At 46.5% G+C, this 26,111-nt stretch overlaps 1 protein-coding gene across 1 annotated transcript in view; it reads left to right on the top strand.

Annotated features, from left to right (window-relative positions):
* LOC311226972 (uncharacterized protein) overlaps positions 1–26,111 on the top strand; it is an 89,953-nt gene that overhangs the window by 19,924 nt on the left and 43,918 nt on the right. Inside the window, exon 2 of the mRNA XM_084312445.1 lies at positions 25,379–25,481. Within this exon, the coding sequence (XP_084168571.1) occupies positions 25,460–25,481 (22 nt within the window). The 5' untranslated portion in view covers positions 25,379–25,459. The remainder of the gene's footprint in view (positions 1–25,378; positions 25,482–26,111) is intronic.

Genomic DNA, 26,111 nt, shown 5'->3' on the forward strand with positions numbered 1-26,111 from the left:
GATACCCAAAGCTTAGGTATCGGAATCGGATCGGAAAGGAAAAAATGGTATCGGAACATCTCTAATCAAAACCAATTGCGTTTAGCTTGTCAATCAGAATGGTGTGATTGACAGTGTCGAAGGCCTTTTGTAGGTCCAGCATGACCATGCCGCAGTATTTGCCCGCGTCCACCTCTTGTTTGATGTGGTCGTTTAAATAGAGAAGGCATGTGTCAGTGGAGTGGGATGTTCTGAAGCCAGATTGGAATTCGTAGATTAGATTCTTTTCCGCAAGGTATTTTTCGACCTGTTCGTATACAATTTTTTCCATGACTTTCGAGATGGAGGTAAGGATAGAAACAGGGCGGTAGTTGCCTGGGTCTAATTTACTGCCTTTTTTGTGCAGGGGTGTTACTCTCGCAATTTTGAAGTCCTTGGGGACGTGTCCCTGTTTTATGGAGAGGTTTATTATGTGTGTGATGACTGGGGTGATGGCGGCTGCTGAGTCTCTTGAGGAATTTGGAGGGGATTTTGTCATGGCCAGTGGCCTTGTTAGGTTGGAGGGCACTCAGTTTTTTGAGTACCTCATCTGTTACCATTTCCAGTTTGAAGTCGTCTTTGTGGACCCCTAGGTTCTTGTAGTATGCTACTATGTGTTCTACCCCATAATGCCCTGAGTGGGAGGGTAGTTTGTTTACCAGTGTTGTGGCTATGTTTGTGAAGAAAGTGTTTAAGTAATTGGCTACATCCAACTTGTCTGTGATGAGCGTGTTGTCCGTCTTTATGTTTATGTTTGAGAATCTGGTTTTAAGTTTTTTACTGCAGCCTAGTTGGTTATTGAGTAATTTCCAAAGTTCACATACCAGATCTACAAATATACTAGACATTTATGACATACCAGATCTACAAATATACTAGACATTTATGACATACCAGATCTACAAATATACAGCACTGTTTGTGATACAAAAATAGTAGAGTATATATAGTAATAATAGAGTATATACATTTGAGGGGGCATAAACTGTACAATATATATACATTTGAGGGGGCATAAACTGTACATTGGAAGAGGTTGGGTAGGTGGGGAAAACTGTACATTGGAGGGGGTTGGGTGGGGGGAACTGTGCACATTAACCTGGCACACAACATACTTGTTCACATGTCATTTTTTTTTCACTCTAAAGGAAATATGTCTCACATACAGTAGACCCCCCAGTACTTTGTGGAGACGAAGATGATGAGTACCAGTCTTCTCCTCAGACATATAAAATCAGTTTTTCAATACAAGTACGACTCAAGACACAGAACATTAGTATGCAAAATAAAAAATGAACACAGATTTGAGTGTGAATGAAAACTTTATTTTAACAGATTGCAGAATGGGTACAATACATACAGTACGGCTCAATACACACAATTGTTAAGGGGATGCAGACCAGAGAAAGAATAGAAGACTTAATATATATATTCAAGGGTAAAACCAAAGTATACCAATATGAAACAATCTTACCATAAGCATAAAAATCCCACAGTCAATTCCATTTGTTTGTCGTGGAATGAACATGTGCTAGAAATGAAATAAAAGTTATTAATGCCCAATGCCCATGAAGAAAAGAAAATGGGGGCTTTATACATCCCCAAGGGGATCAATAAAGGAATATCTTATCTTATCTTATCTTTTTTTTTTTTGATCAAATTTTTTTATTGACATTCTCACGAAACAAGACAACACATTAACCACAATCACAATACATAGAACTTCACAAGAAAATAACAAAAACAATAATAATAATGACTAACAATTATACAGACAAGAGAAAAGAAACCAGAGTTCAACCTACTAAATTAATTCCAAGGGGTACTATCTAATAAATGGTCTTTCCCAGTGTTCAGTCCCGATTCCCGGCCGTGTGACCCCATATTAATAAAACGTACATCTCCAACCCACCACAAGGACCATTTTTTGGGGGAACACGACCTGAAAACAGAGCAATGAACCTTCATGAAAAAACAAAAACCTGTAGAGGTGTTCCATAGACTCACAGAGACCGTGTAAAAGTGGCCAAACAGTGAAGAACTAGTTAAATAGCTGCCCCCCCATAATATCCCCAGCTAAACTCAAGATGACAAGACAAGGGACAAGACAGACAAAAACATTTCCTCCTCCCCCTCCCAAGAGACCGCCGGACTCACCCGAACACGCACCCCAACCCCGCTCAGCCGCACACTGCGGTCTTTACCTTCTCAGCTGCTGCGAACCACAGGTCAATTCCAGCCTGCCCCACCCCAATCACCCGGGCTGTGGATATCTCAAGATAAATCACATCCAATAGAGTTAGGGACCAGTTAATCATTGTAAGCTTCTCAGGCTCCTTCCATCTCATTGCTATTAGCTTCTTCGCTGCTGTGACGCCCGCTAGGACAACCCTTTTCAGTTGTACGGACGCGGGTAGTGTCGTTATATCGTTCAGGAGTAGCGTAACAGCTGTGAATGGGATAGTTAAGCCACACAGATCTGAAAGTTTGTCCGTTATTGACCTCCAGAAGCGGGCCACTGGTGGGCAATCCCAATACATATGCATATAAGTGCCAGTGGCCTTTTGAGAGCACAAAGTGCACCGAGAGTCGGTTATCAGTCCCATAGCTTCCTAGGTGTAAGATAGGTCCTATGAATATAATTAAAATTAATTTGCTGGTGATTGGGGTTGTGGGAAGATAATGCCACATTTGCCCAAACATCATCCCAGTCAAACTCGGGGTCCAACTCCGGGATATCCACACGCCAGATTGTATCCAATGATACATTTTTATACGTGGATTGAATTAAGAGCGTATAAAAGTCGGAGACAAACCCTCTGGATGTCGTCCTGTCCACTATGAGCCTGAGGAAGGGGTGTGGGTGCAAGGCTTGAGCCCACGGTACGCCATGCGCCCTCAGTGCTGACCTTAGTTGAAGGTAAAGAAAGAAGGACTCGCCGGGAAGATCATAAAATTCTCTTAAGTCCTGAAACGCACGGAGGCCGTTCTTATCATAAATATCCTCCAGAGTATGCACTCCCCTCCTTTGCCATTGAGGAATATTAACCGGCTTGTGTCCAACAAGTAATTGCTGGTTATTAAAAATTGGAGAGTCCAGGTGCCAAGGGCATTTAACCCCACACGACCTCTGTACATTACGCCACGTTTGGATCACGTGAGTTATGATCGGTCCATACCTCAGCCGGCATTTCGCAATAGAGACAGTGGAGTACACTACATCCTGCAATCTTAGCGGAGACACCGCCGCCGCTTCTAAGGAGCGCCACGATACAGCCTCTACAGGGTCTAGCCAGCACATCAGAGGTCTCAGTGAAAAGGACCAGAAATAAAGTTTAAAATCAGGGATTGCGAGGCCCCCATCTTGTTTCCTACGTTGAGTAGTAGCCCTTTTGATTCTCGGGCGTTTGTTATTCCAGACAAACTTAGATACCATCGATTGTACCTTGCGCCAGTGGTCTATTGGAGGGGGCAGGGGGAGCATTGAGCTAATAAAATTTATCCTAGGCAGGATGTTCATTTTGATTATGGAAGCCCGGGCTTGTAAGGAGTTAGGAAGGGACGACCACCTGTCTAGATCCTGGCGTATTTTATCATAAGTACCCGTGAAGTTGTACTTAGTAGTTTGGTTCAGCGTGGGGAATATCTCTATGCCCAGGTATTTAAAATGTTCTACTATGGGGATATCAGCTGGTAGTCGTACCGCCTTGGCCAGTTCATTAAGAGGTAGGCAGGCTGATTTGTTCCAGTTAATCTTAAAACCTGACAATTTACCAAAGTCGTCGATTATCCTCAATAATTTTGTGGCCGACCGGGAGGGGTCGTCCATGAAAATCAGCAGGTCATCCGCATAGAGAGCAATTTTGTGTGGAGTATTGTTGACCATTATGGGGACGATGTCCTCCGATTGCCTAATAAATTGGGCCAAAGGTTCGAGGGAAAGCGCGAACAGTCCCGGGCTCAGAGGGCAACCCTGTCTAGAAGATCTGGAGACTGGAAAGAGTGTGGAACAGTTTTTGCCTGTCAGTATCATCGCAGACGGCGAGGCATACAGGACTTTAATCATATGAATAAAACTCTTTCCAAGACCCATGACCTCAAGTACCTTCCACAGGTATGACCACTCAAGTCTGTCAAACGCCTTCATGGCATCCAAAGACAGAACTGTGGATGGAGTTGTATTGTCTTTACTGTTATCGATTACATGCAACAGCCTCCTAAGATTATCTGCAGCCAGACGCCCCGGGATAAAACCAGTTTGATCGCAGTGTACCAATACAGACATAAATCTCTGCAGGCGACGGGCCAGCACCTTGGCAAACACCTTTAAATCGGCCCGAGAAGACTCAAGGGTCTATAGCTACCACAATCATTGGGATCTTTGTCCTTTTTGAGAAGTAAAGAAATCAACGCCATATTGACATCTCTTGAGAACTCCCCTTGTTCGATAGCGTAATTGATCATATCGAGCATCAATGGACCCAGTTGGTCCCAGAAAGCTAAATACACTTCGGGTGGAATACCATCCCAGCCTGGCGCCTTACCCCTCTGCATTTCAACAATAGTCTCCCTCAATTCTACGAGAATAATCGGTCTCCCCAGTTCCTTGGCCTCTTCCTCAGAAATGTGGGGTATCTCAAGCCCGCCAATGAACGATTCAAATCTAGAGTCATCCAGATTACCCTCTGAGCTATATAACTGTGAGTAAAACTCTTTAAAAGTGTCATTGATCTTTTTCGAATCAGTAGTGACTGCACCCTGGCTCGTCCTAATCGAGGGGATATCTGAGAAATGATCATTTGAGCGTATTTTCATTGCCAATAGATGGCTAGGTCTGGAGCCGTGAAAATAGTAATTTTGTCTTGTCCTATGTATCAAGAACTCAGACTGTTGTTTAAGTATGGAGTTTATTTCTTTTTTGACTATCTTACGTTGTGTGTTTAGTCGTTCATTATAGTCAGTTTGCAAGGATGCGTATAGGTCCGCATATAATGATTCCAGTCCTTCTAGCTTTTTTGACCGGGATTTTCGCAAATTGGAGGCAAATAGTGTGACATGACCCCTGATGAATCCTTTCAATGCGTTCCACAGGACCCTAGGGTCTTCTACTGTGCCAACGTTGATCTGCAAAAATTCAGCTAGTTTACTCCTGAACTCAGAACAGAAGTCATCGTTCTTTAGCAAGGTCGAATTAAAACGCCATCTGGGAGCTCTTGCGGAGAGCCTGCCAAAGGTTGCCGTAAGGAAAATCCCCTTGTGGTCTGAGAGAGCCAAGGGAACCAATGAGACATCGAAACTATCAAACATATTAGGGGACGCGAATGCATAGTCAATTCGAGAGAAGCTTTTGTGTCTGGCTGACAGGTGAGAGTAATCTCTGAGGGTGGGGTTGCATAAGCGCCAGAGGTCTGTGAGCCCCGTGTCTTTGGCCCACATCCTGAGGGCCTTAGAGGCCCGTTTCTGGTCGCTCGTTTCAGAGGGCCCGGACCTATCCATCTCCGCATCCCAGCACGCATTAAAATCGCCACCCACAATGAGAGCGTATCCATTAAGTTCCAACATATTCTTCGTGATTGTATTATAGAACGCTGAATCAAATGTGTTAGGAGCATACAATGCTATTATAGCCATCTTCCTATGCAAGAATTCAACTTTTGCTATAGTAATCCTTCCCTCCGTGTCCGACCATACATCCAAGATTTTGATATCAAGGTTACGTCTTGTAACTATGACTACTCCTTTCGTCTTATCATCGGCTGAGGATGAGGAGATAACGTGATATTGCCGATTTGCCAGTCTTGACACGTCACCTACCATTAAATGCGTCTCACTAAGGAGAGCAAGGTCAATATTTCTCCTCTTCAATAGCCAAAGGACACTGGCACGCTTGTGTGGGGCGTTAAGCCCTCCTGCGTTCCAAATTAAAATATTCAATTTAGCCATGGTCGAGCTTGTATAAGTGCGTAGAGAACATACCCGTGCAGCCAGGCTGAGTACAGAGGTGCCGATCCCGGCGGGCCCGGACGGTCAATCCCAGGAGTTCAGAGGAGGAACACTTACACATATATAAGACAACAGTACATAGAACACATAAAAATACCACCCCAGCTACAACCCCCCCTCCTTCTACTCTAAACCCTAACCCACCCGTCCTACTATAAGTTCCCCTATACCCACTCTCCAATCCCCACCCTATGCCCCATCCACTGAGGATGGTCATCTTCCTATCACTTCCCACTAGAGACATGGATCAATAAGACGCTTCCCACTCCCACCCCCCTCTAGATAAACCCCTGAGTAAACCCCCACTAGTCCAATAAACACAAATAATAATAAAATAAAATTCAATAAAGATATCGGTCGAAACCCACCTGAGCCCTGGCCCCAACATGAGACAACCATAATGGTAAAAATAGCCATTATTAAATAATAACTCCGCATCAACCTGCAGCCCTCTATTTCCGAATCTGCGCTTCAACATCACATTTTTATAGCCCAAAAGGGTATAGGAAAATTCAAAACAAAATTAAATTAAAGCATCCCAGCCGATAGTCTAAGGCAGGTTCGGGTCACAGGTTAATTGTGCAAAATTGTGTGAACAGTGTCAATTAAACAATGACAAAAAAAAGGAGGAAGGGAAAAAAAAAGGTTATGGTCAAAGTGCACCCCTTTAGCCGTCCCTCTGATCAGGCACAACGGCTGAAATGACCTAACCTATGTAAGAATAGAATTAAACACAATCATTCATTAATCAATCCGGGGATGGTAATAGGCAACACCTGACACCACCTGTCATCATACATTGTTTCAATAAAGATATCGGTCGGGGCAGTTAGTCCAAGGTAGGATCGAATCACAGTTAAATTGCTCATTCAAATGCCCTTAAAACAGCGACACTAATTATTATATAATTACTCAGCATCAACCCTGTAACCAACTACCTTGGAGTCTGCATATTAATGTCGCAACGTTATAGCATAAGTGGATCACGGAAAATTCAAAACACATTTAAGGCAGATTAGCAGTTAGTCCAAGGTAGGATCGGATCACAGTTAAATTGCTCATTCAAATGCCATTAAAACAGCGACAATAATTATTATATAATTACTCAGCATCAACCTGTAACCATCTACCTTGGAGTCTGCATATTAATGTATCAACGTTATAGCATAAGTGCCTCACGGAAAATTCAAAACAAAATTAAGGCGAGTCAGCAGTTAGTCCAAGGTAGAACCGGATCACATTTAAATCGCGCATATAGATGACATAAAAACAGCGACAATAGGAAAGAAAAAAGAAAGGAAAAGAGGGTAATGGCTAGAGTGCAAGCCATATAACCATATAGCCATGAAGTGCAAGCCATACCCGACCCAACCTGTTATCAAATATTGTATATGCATATTCAACCGACCTTGGCATCTACTTTGGATCACCAAAGCTCAAAACAACCTGGATATAAAAATAAAAAGCATACCAGAAGTTAGTTAGGGACTCGGTCACTCTTGAACTGTGCAAACCAATGTCCCTTTGAACAGCAACAGCAACCAAAATACGTAACCATTAACGGGTCTCGAATGTCTCATCGCAGACCATAGTCGAAGCCCGCTGGCTAGCCCGAGGCTAGCGCGTAAGCTAGTGACGAATCCGGATAGCACGTTAGCCTACTATGTACATTGTTCAGCTAGCTCGTTAGCTTCCAAAGAGGCGATACACAAGTACGACCATGAGGTCAGCTTTAGCAAGTAACAGAAGTCATTGGGAAGCCCCGCTAGTTGGATGGGCAGAGGACAGTTAGCATGTCTGGGCATGACAGCAAGTGTTTGTGAATAGTCGACCTAATCAATGTATATAGGCCCAAACCGCCAAGTCACTCACCCTCCATAGATATCAAGCAACAGACTCGGGTGTCTCCGCGAGATATTCCTTCGCTTTAGCCAACGACCAAAACAAACGCTGACCACCGACCTTCTCCAACACAGATAGTTTCGCGGGAGCGAATAACGTGGGCCTCAGGCCTAGTTTCCATAGCTTAGTCAGGACCACCTTGTACTCGGCTCTCTGAGCTTGAACCTCCGGTGTAAAGTCCTCGAAAATGGCCACTTTGTGATCGCCAAGCCTCAGAGTACCCCTTCTGGTACGAGCCGACCGCATGATGATTTCTCTCTGTTGGAGTCTGTTCAGCTTGACTATGATGGGCCTCGGTTCTTTGTTCACGCCGGGAGAAAACCTGCCCGCTCTGTAGGCCGACTCACAGATAGGAGGCATAGGGAGGACGTCCGTCCCTAGTATCTTCTGCAGCAGTTCGGGCATGGTCTCAGAGAGACGGCCTTCACCGCTGGTCTCCGGTACTCCAACAATCCTGACGTTGTGGCGTCTATCCCGGGACTGCATCTCCTCCATCGCCGACTGTAGTTTGTTGACTTCAGCCTGCCTAGCCAGCAGGGCGGATTCAAGACCCGCCATCTTCTCACACTGTGATGATACCTCCGTCGTTAGCATGGCTAGTTCGTTAGCATTAGCCGATGAGGCAGCGTGAATCGTCTCCATCTTGTCTGTCAGCGGGACTACCGCCAGCCGTATTTCTTCTGATATCTCACGACGGAGGCTGATACAGAAATCCGCCAACACTTTCTTCTGTGCTTCAGCGATGCGTGCCTCAGAGTCTGCGTGTACTTTCTTCTGTGCTTCAGCGATGCGTGTCTCAGAGTCTGCGTGTAGCTTGGTCATGACCAAGAGCACAGCTTCGCTTAACTCCCCGACAGCGGGAGACGGTGCGGCCATGCTCGGCGGTGTCGGTGTCGTGCCTAATTCTTTCATGGCTCTGGTTTCCACCCCCGCCATCGTAGAAAGTCGAAAAAAGTTGATGAATGTATACTAAACACGACGACCTAGCAAACAGATAAAAAACAAATAAAAATAAAATAAAGACTAATGGGGAGAAACGTATATTCAGCACGGTAGAAGGGAGCTCATGTGAAACACGTCTACTCCATGATCGCTCAGCTCCGCCCCCCCTTATCTTATCTTATCTTATCTTACAACATAACAATGATGGCAGAAATCATGGGGGATAATAGTAATGACTGTATTAGCTTTTCACCTGCAAATCATAGGCCGTCGTCTCAGTCCAGGGTCTAGGATCTATGCCCTGTGCAACATGCCTGAGGGAGGGAGGGGGCAGAATTAATGATTCGATATCAGTATAATAACTGGACTTGGAGAAGTCTTTATTGGGCATGCAGACAGACACGCAGTTAGTTGGGTCGCTGATGCGGTTGAGTCTCTGCACTCCCTCCCCCCAAGGGCAGCCAGGAGCAGTATCACACATGCGCACTCCAACAAAGACTTGTCCATGCCACAAGACTTGTCCACGCCACGAAGCCCCGCCTCAAGCCCGTCCACGCCACGAAGCCCCGCCCAGACGTTGGGCTCTGTGGCTCTGCAGATATATGCTATTGTTATTTACGGCATTGGGTGCCTGATGCGCATGGGCGCAGGCGCACCAGGCAGCCAAATACGGAAATAACGCCGTTTTGAGCTGTGTTGACCAGTTATAAAAAATATTTAAAATGTTATTAGCAACGCTGAGTGTAACTGAGGGGTACAATTCCCTGACTGTATTGATAAGTATGGTATCATTAAACCACTACCGCTTTATGTACTTTAACTACTGGCCATACAGTACACAATATCTAAATATGATGAACACTTTCCCACCATGAAACCAGGTCCACACAAAGGTAATAATCAAATATTTAATATATAGCAAAAGGTACATATTATATTCACCATTACATTTATGATTTGAATGCTCTTGTAAGGCAAATGAGTACTCGTAGGCAAATCAACACTGAATGTCCAATCTCTGGTTACGCAGGAAGCAAGTATACAACCTGGCTCTTAGGGAATTATAACTATGGCACTTAATGATTATAGCTGGATATACTGTAGGGGTCCTCCCGGTTGTAGGCCGGTAGGGGGGGTAGGGGAGCCGTCGGCTGTATCCCGTCTGGTCAACGATCTCTAGGGAGACTTCACGTACAGAAGACAGTGCAGTAGAATCTTGATCCACAGATGAATACACCTTGGCTCTCTCGTAGGCTGTAGCTGTAGCTGTAGCTGTAGCTCCACAGTGAAGAAGAAGCGAGGCGACCTCAGTCTGGTCTGAGCGCCGTCTCACCTTGACTCCTTTCGGGGTAGATCCAACACTCACCGGTGTTGGCGATTATCCGCTCCACAAATCAAAGTACCAAAGCAAATATATATTCCATGCCGCATAGGGCTCAGCAGTCGTCGGGTAGGTAATCCAATGTACAGGTCCACTCGGTCCTCGCCTAGAACTCCTCGGATGAAAGCACCACGTGTGGTCTGCCCAACCTGGTTAAGACTCTAGATAACACGAGGAAGCGCTGGGGGTGCTGCTCACTTTAGAACTCTAACCGCACGATGCACCATACATAATAGACTATTATTACTTAATAGAAATACGGTGCCAAACTCTGGCAATTCAGCTATTAATTCGCACGAGGTCTCACTGCTATCCTAAGGCCAAACAGGCCATACTACACCGCACGCGGTATCGTGGGGTGAGGCTTCACGTTCTGTTACTTAGTTGGGTAGAAGGGTAAAGGACTAAGAGGAATTCTACATTTCTTGCGCCATATTTATATGCACGGTGGACAAATAGTGCCACTCTGCTTTCGGTAGCCGTATTCCTGCGCGGAGCCGGGGCTAGTAAGGGCATGTCTCGTCGGTACCTTTGAACTTGAACGCCAGGGGGTGGTCCCTGGCGCCTGGTCCTTTTGTCCAATAAGAGAATGTACTATTATGGGCTGTAGTAGAATAAAGGGATATTCCGTGTATATGTACAAGGAATATACAAGGGATATCAAACGATATACAAATACTATTCAATATATATCCATAAATAAATATATATATTCGGTTTAATCTGATCCTTCACAACAGCGGCCCCCTAATTAGTCCCACCTAATTAGCTAAGCAGAGACAGATTAACCGCACTGTCCACTACTCAATGTCCGCTGTAAAGGTCAGTCAACTCACAAAGTCATGGGGTCATGGTCGTCATCGATAGTATCGGGGAGCCTTGGCAGTTCTATTAGCCTCGCCACGGGTCGGGTGTAAGTCCGTCCTTGGACGAGCACTTCAGCTGCTCGGACCTTTCCATCGGCACCGGTGATCACTTTGCTTACGCGGCCAGCCGGCCACATAGCTCGGGGTAGTGACTGGTCGATAATCATGACGACTGTTCCTTCTGTCAAATTGTCTCTCTCTTTTACCCACTTCTGGCGGGTCTGTAGAGACGGTAGGTAGTGGAGTAGGAAGCTGTTCCAAAACTTGTCAGCCAGTACTTGACTGTACCTCCACATTCTTCGGCCGTTCGCTTCTTCAGGCCTGTACATTGTCTGGGGTAGCGCGGGGTCCAGCCGCCCCATCAAGAGTGTGTTGGGGGTGACTGGGTCGACATCTGCTACATCACTTGAGACGTAACCGAGGGGCTTTGAGTTCAATACTCCCTCGATCTCCGTGAGGACTGTCATTAGGACTTCTTCCGCCACGGTCTGGGCCCCAAGCACGGCGTACAGGGCTGTCTTTATGGAACGTACTTCTCGTTCCCAGGTTCCACCGAAGTGAGGTGCGTTCGGGGGATTAAACTGGAAGTCAATCTGGGATGGAGCGAGGTGGGTCTTAAGTTCTGGGCCCATAGCTTGGAAGCTCTCTCTCCGCTCTCTTTCTCCGCCTTTGAAGTTTGTCCCGTGATCAGACAACAATGTAGACGGTTTTCCTTTCCGTGATGTGAATCTTCGGAAGGCCATAAGGAATGAGTCTGTGCTCATGGTTGGGAGGAGTTCGATATGTATCGCTCTGGTGGTCATGCATTTGAATACAATACCCCACCGCTTCTCGGTTCCTCTTCCTTTCTTTATATACAGCGGGCCAAAACAGTCCATACCGGTGGAGTGAAAGGGCTTGTCGCCGAGTCGGAGGCGACAGGGAGGTAGGTCAGCCATCCGGGGTATACTGGGCTGCGCGCGCCACTTACGGCAGTCTAGACAGGTTCGCTGGAAGCGCCGCACTGCTTCTCTCCCTTGCAGTATCCAATAACGACGTCTGATCTCCGCGAAGACTCTCTCTGCCCCTGCGTGGTGCACATCCTCGTCGTATTTCTTTATGATCAGCTCCGTGACCTTGTGTCGGCTGTTCAAGACTATCGGGTACTTGACGTCATCCGGTAAGTCTGGGGCTCTCCGCAGACGACCACCCACTCTGATGAGACTATGGGCGTCACTCTCGGGTGCCAGGTGGAGCAGTCTGCTGTCTGATGGGACGGGCTTTCCTCCCCGTAGACAGTCTAGCTCGTCGGGGAACGAGTCTCTCTGGGCTCGTTGTAGTAGAAGAAGTTCTGCTTCTTCGTAGTCAGCTGCTGAAATGTCAGTTGTGGGCTGAACCTCTGGGTGGTGCCACAGAAATGTCTTTAGCTGCGCACTCTCTAGGGTGAGGCAATCGTCTAGAACCGGGTCTGTGGGGACGAGTGTTTGTGTCAACCCACAGAACATAGGTTTCTTGTTCTCTGCCTCCTCTTTACTCGCCTCCCGTGGGGTGGGTGTAGGCCACTCTTCTTCCGGGAGCTTGAGGAACTCTGGCCCGTCACTGTAGAGGTTGTGACGGGTGAGGTCATCCAGGGACATTCCCCGGGTGATGACGTCAGCTGGGTTGTGTTTGGTGTCCACATACCTCCAGCTCGCTACTTCTGTTAACTCTTGAATCTCGGTGACTCTGACTCCCACGAAGACCTTGTATCTGCACGAATCAGACCGGATCCATGTGAGTACGGTCGTGGAGTCTGACCACAAGATTGTTCTTTGCACTGGGATGGTGAGTTCACGTTGGATTAACGTGGCGAGCTGCGCTCCTGCTAGGGCTGCGCAGAGCTCTAGACGCGGGATAGATTGTTGCTTGCGTGGGGCTATTCTTGAGCGAGCCAGGATGAAAGCAGTGTGTACTTCTCCTCCCTCCTCTCGGGCACGCAGGTAAGCCACCGAACCGTAGGCTACTTCGGAGGCGTCGCTGAATACGTGCAGGTCGATCTTGCATGTCTCTGGCCTCACCGTGGGTGGGAAGTAGCTGCGGCGTATATTAACACCTGGGAGTGAGCGGAGTTCCGTCTCCCACTCTCTCCATGTGGATGCAAGGTGTTCGGGTATGGGATCGTCCCAGCCCTGGTCTTTGTCCCATAGCGCTCTTACAATCATCTTTGCCCTGGTGGTGTAAGGTAGAATACATCCCAACGGGTCATATTGTCTGGCGAGTGTTCTGTATACACTCCGTCTGGTGGTCGGTATTGCCGTCGACCTTCCCTGCTCCTTGATCAGGGGTTTGTGTCTATAATGGAGCGAGTCTGTTTTGAAGCGCCAGACTAGTCCTAGTGTCATTTCTTGGGCTTCTCCTGGGATGGTCGCCATCCAGGTGTCGCTGCTCGCGGCCTTGTCCTCGGGGGAGAGGCTGCGCAGTACTTGCGGGTCGCTGCTGGCCCACTGCCTGAGATCAAAGCCGCCTTTGATCAGGGAGGCGCGGAGCTTGAGTAGGAGAGCCTCGGCTTCTTCTGGCGTCGAGACGCTTTGTAAACAGTTGTCCACGTAGAAACTATTTGTCACACTTTGTTGGACCTCTTCATCTGCTGCTGGGTCCTCTGCGACGTGTTTTTGTAGTGCAAACGTAGCACAGCATGGGCTGCATGTGGTTCCGAAAGGGAGGACTTCCCATTGATAGATGGCTGGGTGCTCATCTCCGATCCTCTCTCTCCATAGGAACCGCAGCAGGGGCTTGTCCTCCTCCACTAGTCTCACCTGCAGGAACATCCCTTTGATGTCGCCGCTGATAGCCACCTTGTCCTGGCGGAAGCGTAGTAGCACGCCTAGTAGGGAGGGGCCGAGAGTTGGGCCGGCCAAGAGTTCTTTATTCAGATTTTGTGATCCGATCTGGTAGCTGCAGTTAAACACAATGCGATCCTTGCCGTTGTGGTGGACCTTGTGGTGCGGCACGTACCATGATTCGGTCGTCTGATCAGCCTCTTTAATGTCAATTTTCTTTATGTGTCCCTCTGTGATTAGTTTGTTAATCTCAGCGCGGTACACAGCTTCTTGAGCGGGGTCTTTGGCTAGGCGCCGCTCTGTGTTCAATAGATACCGCTCCGTCGCTTCTTTTGTGGCGTGAAAGGTGGGCATTCCCTCTCACCTCAGGAGTGGAGTTGCGTATCTCATCACTCCGTTGACGTTGACTCTCTTTGTCCCGTGCTCGAGGAGGGCTATAGCGTAGATATCTTCCTTAGAACGAATGTCTTTCTTTTCGTTCTTAAAGGGCATTGTCTCTAGTGTCCATAGCCTCTCGACATGCTGCAGGAGTGTGGTGTCTCCTTCTGTCGCTCTGGAGTGGAGGCAGCTAGTGGCTGCTGTTCGGTTAAGAGACTTGGCGAGGGGGCCTTGTAATGTCCATCCTAGGCGGGTCTCGACTGCTGCAGGACAACCTCTGGGTCCTGTATGGACCCGGTCTATCGGGACTATGAGGTCTGCATGGTCGGAGCCTATCAGCAGGGTCGGGGTGGCACCGTCTATGAGCGGGATAGGGAGTTGACGCAGGTGCACATATTTATCCATCAGCTTGGCGATGGGGTAGGTGTACTGCGATAGTCCTATTTCTTGGCTGGTGAAAGCATTAGTAATCCTATACCGTCTCTCGGGCTGCCCGCTTGCTGCGATAGTGAAGGATACATTCTCGCCCTTTATCGTCTTTAGATCTCTTCTTATTGTCCGAATAGTCATCTGGTTCTCGCTCCCCCGTAGCCCCAGCTGGGCCGCAGCGGACGCGAGGAGAAGGGTCTTCTCTGACCCGTCATCAAGGACGGCGTAAGTGTCAATGATTTTATCTTGGTAACTCAGTGTTACACGGACCACCTTTAAGAGCACCTGGGCGCCGCTGCTGCTGGCGGGGTCAATGTACATAACACTTGCCTTTGTGCTGCTGGATGGTGCAGGCTTTCCTTTGTTACTGTCGTGTAGGACATCTAGATGGGCTCCGTCACACCGACTACACCTCTTCTTTAGGCGGCACTCGGCTGCCATGTGACTGCGCGCACATCGGTAACAGCGCCTGTTGGACTTTATCCAGTGACTCACTTCTTCAGCGGTCATCTTCTTGAACTGGTCACATTGTGACAACCAGTGTTCCTTCTCGCAGTACGGGCACACCATCTTCCACTTCTCTTTCATCGAGGGGGTACTGTGGTTCTTGCTGCTCGGTACTGATTCTGATTGGTGCATGACAGTCACCGATCTTCGGCCATCGTTTACTCTCCTAGGTCCCTCTCTGGAGCTTGGTGTGCTCCGCACGAACGTATCCAGCCGTAGGCTGCTGACTTCTCTCGCCAGGAAGTCGGCTAGGTCTAGGAGGGATGGCTCGGGACCGTTAGGATCACGGTGGTCTCTTTGCCGCCTGAAGTGCTCCTGTCGGGCGGGCGGCAGCTTCTCTAAAATCCTCTCGACGTTCGAGTTTGCGTATAGTTCGTGCATACCCTTTTCTCGTTGCGCCCCCAGCATCCCTACCAGGGATTGTACTTTGATAGACAGGTCGTCTAGTGAGCGATTGTCTGTTGCTGGGGGTAGGCGGTCAATATGCCTTATCTCTTGTATTACGTAATCCCATATACGTCCATATCTTTGGTCTAGTGCTGCTAGAGCCGCGGTGTATGGGGTAGTAGAGGTGGCATAGGCCAGCGCTATGTTGTGCGCTCTGGGCACTTTCAGGTGCTTCAATAGGATCGCATACTTGTGGCGTTCATCAGCTACATCCACCATCATTGTCTCTAAGCACATCCGTAGCTCCGTGTACTGTGCTCGGTTCTCATGGGTGAAGTCTGGAAACGTCGGTGTGCCAATGTATGACGCCGTGGATGGCTGGCACATCGGTGAGCGTTGGAAGAGAGGCCTCCTGGGCGAGTCTCCTCTTACGCCTCTCGGTGGGCTGGTACTGGCAGGGTACCATGGCCCGCTGGTCCAGGTGCTATTCCTCGGGACTGGTCGTGCGTCATGCTCACCCGCGAATCGAGTCAGGGGTCTGTAGCGCAGAGCCGCGGGGGTATAGCCTGGGCTGTACTGGACCTCCTGGTCCTGTGGAGTAATGTGCTGCTGTCGGGCTTGACTCTCCTCTTCTCCCTCTTCTTCCTCTGCCAGGTCTTCTAGATCCTGTAGTCGTCTATTTAGCCTCTCCGCGGTGTCCGCCGTTCCTTCCTTGTAGCTGGGTCTCACTTGGACCGGTCGGGGAAGGAGTTCGGAGGGGGGTGTGGGCTCTCTCTGGCGGTCGGGTTCAAGGTCGCCTGATCGGTCAGGGGAGGGTGCCCTTGACACGTGTCTTGACGAGGCCCTGGAACCCCTTGTGGAGGGAGGGGGTGTTGCCCTGGTGATCAGCTGCTCCATTAGCTGCGCTTGTAGTCTGTCGCGCTCGGCTTGTAGTCTGTCGCGCTCGGCTTCGCGCTGGATGAGAGCGATGTCGCGCTCTGCTTCTCTTTGGGCACCGTCAGCGGCGCGCTGGGTGTCGGACCGGTCTCTTGCCATATTCTCTTCCGTCTGAAGGCGTCTCAGCTCCAGACGTATGTGCTCTTCTTCGCTCCGTTGCTGTGTTTGGAGTCGATCGCGTTCACCCTGAAGTCGATCGCGTTCACCCTGGAGTCGATCGCGTTCGGTAGAGGCTGTCAGGGTGGCGAGGAACGCCTGTGACAGCATCCTCTCCGCCTCGCTGGGGGAAGACGCTTGTTGAGGTGAGCCGCTCCTGGCAGTACCGGTCGGGGATGCGTTCCCCTGCGGGGAGTCCTGGAGTTCTATCTCCTCGGCGCTCTCCTCATCTTGTTCCGTGCAGAGTTCCATCTCTGAAGGGTTGTCTTCCTCCCGGAGCTCTTGGGGGACTACTTCTTCGGTCTTGGCGGGGGGTAAAGTCGTGTCAGTTCCCTCCTGGTCCCCACCGTGAGCTTGGTCAGTTACATTAGAACCCACTAGGGCCTCTGTGGTCGGGGTATCCTGGTTGATAGGGTCGGACATAATTTTACTTTCTACTTTTACCGCGTTTACCGTTTGTAGAAGGCTAGGTAGTATACTGGCAGCGTAATCCTCTAAGTACTGAGGTGGCTGTCGTCTACGCTGCGGGCGTTCTACTTTAGGAGGACTGTTTCGTGGAGTGTTCATCATAGGCCATTTCAATATTAATACCACTATATTAATATTACACTGATTACCATCCGGCTCGAAGGACCAATTGTAACTGAGGGGTACAATTCCCTGACTGTATTGATAAGTATGGTATCATTAAACCACTACCGCTTTATGTACTTTAACTACTGGCCATACAGTACACAATATCTAAATATGATGAACACTTTCCCACCATGAAACCAGGTCCACACAAAGGTAATAATCAAATATTTAATATATAGCAAAAGGTACATATTATATTCACCATTACATTTATGATTTGAATGCTCTTGTAAGGCAAATGAGTACTCGTAGGCAAATCAACACTGAATGTCCAATCTCTGGTTACGCAGGAAGCAAGTATACAACCTGGCTCTTAGGGAATTATAACTATGGCACTTAATGATTATAGCTGGATATACTGTAGGGGTCCTCCCGGTTGTAGGCCGGTAGGGGGGGTAGGGGAGCCGTCGGCTGTATCCCGTCTGGTCAACGATCTCTAGGGAGACTTCACGTACAGAAGACAGTGCAGTAGAATCTTGATCCACAGATGAATACACCTTGGCTCTCTCGTAGGCTGTAGCTGTAGCTGTAGCTCCACAGTGAAGAAGAAGCGAGGCGACCTCAGTCTGGTCTGAGCGCCGTCTCACCTTGACTCCTTTCGGGGTAGATCCAACACTCACCGGTGTTGGCGATTATCCGCTCCACAAATCAAAGTACCAAAGCAAATATATATTCCATGCCGCATAGGGCTCAGCAGTCGTCGGGTAGGTAATCCAATGTACAGGTCCACTCGGTCCTCGCCTAGAACTCCTCGGATGAAAGCACCACGTGTGGTCTGCCCAACCTGGTTAAGACTCTAGATAACACGAGGAAGCGCTGGGGGTGCTGCTCACTTTAGAACTCTAACCGCACGATGCACCATACATAATAGACTATTATTACTTAATAGAAATACGGTGCCAAACTCTGGCAATTCAGCTATTAATTCGCACGAGGTCTCACTGCTATCCTAAGGCCAAACAGGCCATACTACACCGCACGCGGTATCGTGGGGTGAGGCTTCACGTTCTGTTACTTAGTTGGGTAGAAGGATAAAGGACTAAGAGGAATTCTACATTTCTTGCGCCATATTTATATGCACGGTGGACAAATAGTGCCACTCTGCTTTCGGTAGCCGTATTCCTGCGCGGAGCCGGGGCTAGTAAGGGCATGTCTCGTCGGTACCTTTGAACTTGAACGCCAGGGGGTGGTCCCTGGCGCCTGGTCCCTTTGTCCAATAAGAGAATGAACTATTATGGGCTGTAGTAGAATAAAGGGATATTCCGTGTATATGTACAAGGAATATACAAGGGATATCAAACGATATACAAATACTATTCAATATATATCCATAAATAAATATATATATTCGGTTTAATCTGATCCTTCACAACACTGAGCTTTCAAACCATAGCGTTGCTCTGTTCGAAACCCTCGTGCAACTGTGAGTACTGTTGACATGTATCTGTGATACTTGTATAACGAACGGTTCGGTTAGAACCAGTTCTTCAGGGTAAATCTAGGTTGGTTTCCCATTGAGGAGCAAGGGACTGTGGATTCACTCGGCCAAACCTTGTTGCCGTGCATCACAGTCACGAAAGGGGCTACTGTTTGGCTATGTGCTCTCAGGGCCCTATTCCCCGTACCTGGTTCAACTAAGTCGATCAAAAGTCCCATTATCCAGATTCAATTAACCCGATGTTTGAATCCGCGCTTTCCCTGCTGTTCCTCGAACGCTGATTCAGGGGGCGTTCACACTAGCCATTCTGGGTAGAATCAGAGCACGATCGCACCAAAATAGGGTGTGATCGTCCCTGATGAGAACGCCCCCCGTCCCCGGGGACGCTGATTCGCTCCAAACCTGGACCCTGGAATAGGTGGTTTCTGGTGCGCGCCAGTGTTCCCGACAAGGGAGCGGGGGCGTGGTGTGCAAGCTTACTGTAATGCTTTCATACTTGCTTGAATTTTGGGCAGATAAAAACATACAGCAACTACTGGACAATACCCACAAAAACGATATTTATGGGCAATTTGGCGAGTTCAGACCTCAACCAAACAAGCATGTTGAGCCTCACGGCTCAGTGGATGAAAACTTCGAGATGAAGCCACGTTACAAGCACAAGACTTCCCTGGCTCGCATTAGGCCTGGCAATTTTTTTGCTATGCCATTGCTATGTCTATACATTGGTTTCTTGTTCGAATGCATTTATTTCTATAGACCAGTGACATGCAATATAATTGACGCAAGCAATGGGCTAACGTTAGCTGCTAAATTATCCCATATAAATAGGCTAAGCTAACTAGCATTAGCCGCTAACCCAGGAAACGCTCAAAGCGGACTCCACGACACCAGTTCCATTCGTGAAGAAAGGGGGTGGGTTATATTGACAAGGCTTGACAACAGAGGTTCAAATATAACTTCATATTTATTGGTTATTCGTTTCTTTATATCAGCATCCAGTTTCCATCACCGCGTGTTAAACTCTTCCTGTTTACATTCGAGTGTGACATCATCGCCTACGGCAGTTTACATGCTCAAAACGCAAACCGTAAACAAAACCCGGAGCGCACCAAGACTGCAGTGTGTGTACACAAACTAGAGGGGGGAGAGGCAGGGGGGAAGTTCGCACCCAAGGACGGAGCGAGGATGGAGCGGAGCTGATTCGACCCCGAATCTGGCTAGTGAGAAAGCCCCCTCACTCGTTAATTCAAACCAGACTTGATACTCAGGATAATTGCGCGCGGCCGCCTCACCTGAAAAGACAGCCGGTGTCGATCGCAGAAATCCTGATTTTCTAATGGCATTGATTGATTGAAAACTTTATTAACAGATTGCAGAATGGGTACAATACAGTACGGCTCAATAGCCTCGCAGACCAGTTAAATGCATAATCTATAGGCTAATTTTAAGTCTTTAACCCCAATCAATCAGATTATATTTCTTTAAATGTGCCTGCTGGCAGTAGGCTTAATGGAATGTGTAACTGAGGGGTACAATTCCCTGACTGTATTGATAAGTATGGTATCATTAAACCACTACCGCTTTATGTACTTTAATTACTGGCCATACAGTACATGATATATAAATATGATGAACACTTCCCACATTGAATTGGTTCCACACAAAGGTATAATCAAGTATTTATTGCAGCAAAAGGTACATAATATACTTCTATTATACTTTGGATGCGCTTATAAGGCAAAGGAATATGCGTAGGCAAATCAATAATGAATGTCCATTCTCTGGTTACGCAGGAGGTAATTATACAACCTGAATCTTAGGGAATTATATCTATGGTACACTAGTAATATATAGCGGGAGATACTGGAAGGGTCCCCCCGGTTGTAAGCCAGCAGGGGTAGAGGATCTGTCGGTAGTAGAGAGTCTGGTCAACGATGACTAAGGAGACTCCAAGTACAGGAGACGGTGCAATAGTCTCTTGATCCACAGACGAATACAGCTGTTCTCCGTAGACTGTAGCTCCACAGTGAAGAAAGCTAGCCGGCCTCAGGCTCTCTGAGGCGCCGACTCGGCCTGGCTCCTCACAGGGTAAATCCCACACGTGTTTATGGGCGATTCTCCGCTCCATAAATCACAGGACCAAAGCAAATATAATCCAGCCGCAAAGGGCTATGTAGTCGTCGGGTAGATTAATCCAGTGTACATGTCCACACGGTTCTTGTCTAGGTCTCCTCGGGTGAAAGCGCCATGAAAGCAGCCCAGCCTGGATAAGCACTCTAACTGATACGAGGAAGCGTTGGTGATGCTGGTCACTGTAGAACTTTAGCCGCACGATACACTATACACAAATAGACTATTACTGACTTAATAGAAATATGTCGCACTCGACGGTATAGCGCCAAACTCTGACAATTCAGTTATTAATTCGCACGCGGTCTCAATGCTCTATTTGGGGCCAAAACAGGCCATACTTCACCGCACGTTGTATCGTGGGTGAGGCTTCAACTTATTGGGTAACTCTGGACTTCTGACTAAGTGCTTCTGTATTCACCTGCGCCATATTTATATGCACGGCAAACAATCTAGTGCCAGCCTCATTTCTGTCTCGTAGCCCTGGGCAAGGCCGGGCATGCACAGACATGTCTTGACGGTGACTTTGAACCTGACTCCGGAGGCATGGCTCTGGCGCCTGTGGACCGCTGTCCAATAGGAGAATGAAATATTATGGTCTGGGCTAAAGGGATATTCCGTGTATATGTACAAGGAATATACAAGGGATATCAAACGATATACAAATACTATGCAATATATATCAATCAATAAATATATATATTCGGTTTAATCTGATCCTTTGTAACAGAATGAATAATCGAATGAGATCTTGTTAGCAAAAATAATTAGTTCAACTCTTTCAGAATAAGTAGATACAAACAAGCCCAAAGAGTATCTAATTGATACGAATTAATAGATACTTATGAGGATATCTGTACTGTATGCGCTTGGCTTAGGTATCATTAGGGATCGGTACCGTTCACATTTGAACCGATACGGTACCGATACCGGTACCTGTGAATCGATACCGGTATCCAACGGTACCCTTTTTCGGTACTTTAGTCTCTAAAAATGTAATCTACCTACTTCAGTCAAAAAAAAAATCCAAACTGCAAATAACTACACTTTGGACCGGTTTCGGCTTGCCATTGCCCCGACTGCTTTGTTGTTCAAGTCAAATCCTAGGTAAGCGTATTGTAGAGGAGCCAAAGCTATATATTTAGGTTATTGTATTATATGAATGTTTATATGTTTATTTTTATAACCTTACATTGAAACGGCATTAGGAATATTGATTGGATTTAGATAAAGTCATTGAACCGTATTATTTGTCATGATAGAACATTCTAGAACATTCGTGATGTCACAGTATGATGTCATAGTCAAACATTCTAGAACATTTGTGATGTCACAGTATGATGTCATAATCAAACATTCTAGAACATTTGTGTATCTATATTCAACAATTCTCTCTGAAGAGCTCATTGTGCATCTTGAAACAGTGCTGAGCAGTACTGAACAGACTAAACAACATAGATTGAAGCCTGCATTTCTAGACCAGGGTGCCTTGCCTACCGGCAAGTTGATTTACGGCTTTCAGGTGAGGAGGAATTTTCATGTGTCGAGTCGGCTGTGATTTTGGAGACTGGGAAAATACAGTTTTCTTACCTTGTAGTAGTGACGTGAATATTTAGGAAAATAGCTTTAGGATCACTTCTGTAAAGAAAGACTTCGCTGTGGAAGGGAAATAAACCATTTGGATATCTTTGTTTTACACCGGAGCGGCTGTGGACCTTATTTTTCTTTATCAACGAACGTACTACTCACGAGTAAGCAATTTTAACCAGTAGAGTGGAACGTCGGCCCTGATATGTATATATTGTGCGTGTGAACGTTGACATGAAAAGAAAAGGTATTTTTTTTTTTTTTTTTTTTTACTGTATCTCACGTGAATCGATACTCTGTAGTACCGACATGTTTCGGTAAGTACCTTTTAAAAGTACCGAATTCGGTACCCATCCCTAGGTATCATGTACTTTATACATGGTTCCCAAAGTTTTCAAGGCGCGACCCCCGAAATAACGTGTCAGAAAGGCTTGGAGGGAGGCTATACAGTTTCACTATTAATCAGGTTTGAATCTGTTTCGGACATCATCCATACATGCATTGAATTGATTAACCTTTGGTTTATACCAGTGACACCTCATGTTCATCAGATAACAGTGCTTGAACAGATAAATGCATTTTCTCAAATTCATTCATCAAAACGCCAAAGGCTCATTCAATTTCTCAAATCCATCAAACAGCGCATCTCATCAGACATTTTAATCCCAGTTACAATATCACAATAACGTGTGAGTGACAGTGATACAATTCAACAATCCACAGATTCAGATTCGTCGTAATTCATATCCACAGTCCACGCATAAAGACGCTTCAATTTATGCTTGAATTAAACACAATCCGGGCGCTCCGTTAAGCAAATACATCAACAGCGAAGAATATGAAATGAATCAGAGCCAAACGCCCGATAGGTTTCATTCATAAAAAAGATTCCAGCGGGATTCACATTTGCAAAGCTCCGCGTTATTAAAATAACCACATAGTGTGTGTGTCGTATCCGTATCCGTATATGACATGCATTATTTAGGACAAAGTAAATCTATAGGCTGAATATGATTTATTATCAGCATTTTAGGAATATTATTTTACATTTCAAAAGCCTTCTTTAGAAAAACGAAGCACAAAAACATAACTCAGTCAGAATGGCATAATGGGATTTAGACTGAGGATTATTTCAGGAAGCGAGCTGGCATTACTTTGCGAGGGCGTGGCCATGCAGGTTATCCAGCTAACTGAACTTAACCCTGCGCTGGAGCAGGTTCAAACGTTCTGATCTGTTGCCAATAGTGATTTAGACAATCCGACGTCGGGGAACGGAAAGGTCTGGCTTAAGTCAAGCTATCCTGAAAATTATCCGGCTAACTCAGTTAGCCAGGTACGAGGAACAGGGCCCAGGTTTTGCCAATCATCAACGGCTAATGTTGCGTTACTCCCATGTACTTGGGTTTTGATTTCAGTGTCTTGTACCGTACACACAAACCATAAATACATACACATATAAACAAAATTCTTAAATTAATTTATTGTGTTATATAGCTAACGTTAAGGTTGTAAGTCCGAGTTATAGATATTCTTAGAGCTTGTGATTAGATTAACAGGATCTGTAGTTCAACAGCATCAGAAACCGGCAATCAGGTGTATGTGTGTGTTATCCTCAGAGATGAGCAGTTCAGAAGTGTCATGGATCTCCTGGTTCTGTGGAATGAGGGGCAATGAATTTATCTGTGAGGTGAGTAATAAGCTCCATGTCCCTCATCTCGAATACTCACTTACTCAGCAAATGTAAGTCATACTGTTAGATTTGGATCAATCAGCCACTTGTCACCTCTTCATCGTTGGCTCATGTAGTTTCTGCGTTGTGTTTATTTCTTTTCCGTCTTCTCATACTGGCTGTACAATCTTTGTCATTCCCCTTTAATGCAATCTGTAAACATAAGAATTCGACACTGGACGGCATAGTACCTTTCTTGGAATCGTTGTTTATTACATAAACAAAAGCCTCAGATGTTACCCATCTCGTATTGTCCTTGAAATGTCTTTGATGGAACACTAAATTCATTATTTTATCGTCGCTTCTGCTGTTAGTCCAATGGTGGTTGAGGCCTCGTCGTTAGCCAAAACCCTTCTTTGTTAGCCGAAGCTAGCCTCCTCGAGGCATAGGAGGGGGGGGATGGGAGGCACCTCCCACCACCCTCTAGTCTCTCTCCACATCTGCTCGTATCACGCTGTGTCCTGTTCTAACTCGCACCCGGAAGGTTTCACATTATAATAATCATCATCATCATTATTATCATCTCGGCATAGCAAATGACAGGACCGCCCCTCTTCTTGTTGCCATGTGACACGCTGTCATGGCAACTGCTGTTCACCATTCACACACATTAAACGTCTGTTTCTAGTGGTGTCTCTCTCTCTGACCATTCTGCTAATGCAATCCTTATCAAGATGAAGGTATGACCTTCAAGCCACTCACACCCTGCTCGCCGTGGAGACACACTGCCTGCTGACGTCTCTCTCTTCTCGTCTGTGTTGCTCTCAGATGGCTATAAGCAGTGCTGTCATACACCAATACATATACCTTTTGTTTACATTATATACACTGAAAAACCTCCATATCCTTCAATACAAACAGGCCCTGTGTTCACTCTCAGTTGGCAGCCTCATTTATTCATTTAATTATTATAATTTAGAACATAATAATCCCACATTATGAAGTGTGATTAGTATTCCCCACTGGTTCTTGGCTATTTGTAGTGGTGGTAAGCTTGGACAGGCAATAACACAGTTGGCGCAGTGTAACACACTGCATACATACAAAACGAGATAGTATTGTTCATTATAACAGTTTAGGAAATGTATTTGTGGTGGGCCTGTTTGATATATTGTGGTGGACTGCCACAAATGATCTCTTCTGCAACAACAGGTGGATGAGGACTACATCCAGGACAAGTTCAACCTGACGGGGCTGAATGAACAGGTTCCCCACTACCGCCAGGCCCTAGACATGATCCTGGACCTGGAGCCAGGTCAGAACCACCACATGTTGGACAGAACACATACTGCCACACCGAATGAGAAAGAAAATCATTCTTTGAAGAGACAGATTTTTAACCCCATAAACCCGATCGGGCCGAGATTTATTTCACATTATAAATAGATCAATACAGTCCATATTAATTAATGTTGCGAATGTAGCCAAGAGTAAAGATCCTAACGCTATCAAAACAGCAGTCAAATTGTATATTTTCAGCACTACGTTTGTTTATCAATGATTTTAAGTGTTATTAGCGAAATATGAGTATAAAAATCTCAGCGCATTGCATCGGAAACCGGATGATTTAGACGTGAGGAAATTATGGCGTCATGAAATCGTTGTAGTCCTAAGAAACAGGCTTTCGTTGGAAGTTGAAATTTCATAAAACTACACTACCCAGCTCACACCAGCCGCTATCAAAGCTGGAGCCTGGCTGGCGTGAAAAAAAAAATATTGCCATGATTTTTGTGATTTATATCTCACGGGTCGAACAAACCTGAACGTTATTGCCATAAAATACATATATTGTTTCTTTACCTTTCTATGAACGTCTACAAAAACGCTTTGCAATCTGGTGAAAAATGGCAGAGATATGGACATTATACAAAAGTAACCGTACTTA

The sequence above is a fragment of the Notolepis coatsorum genome (genome assembly GCF_963971535.1).
Source record: "Notolepis coatsorum genome assembly, chromosome: 4".
NCBI classification, from domain to species: domain Eukaryota; kingdom Metazoa; phylum Chordata; class Actinopteri; order Aulopiformes; family Paralepididae; genus Notolepis; species Notolepis coatsorum.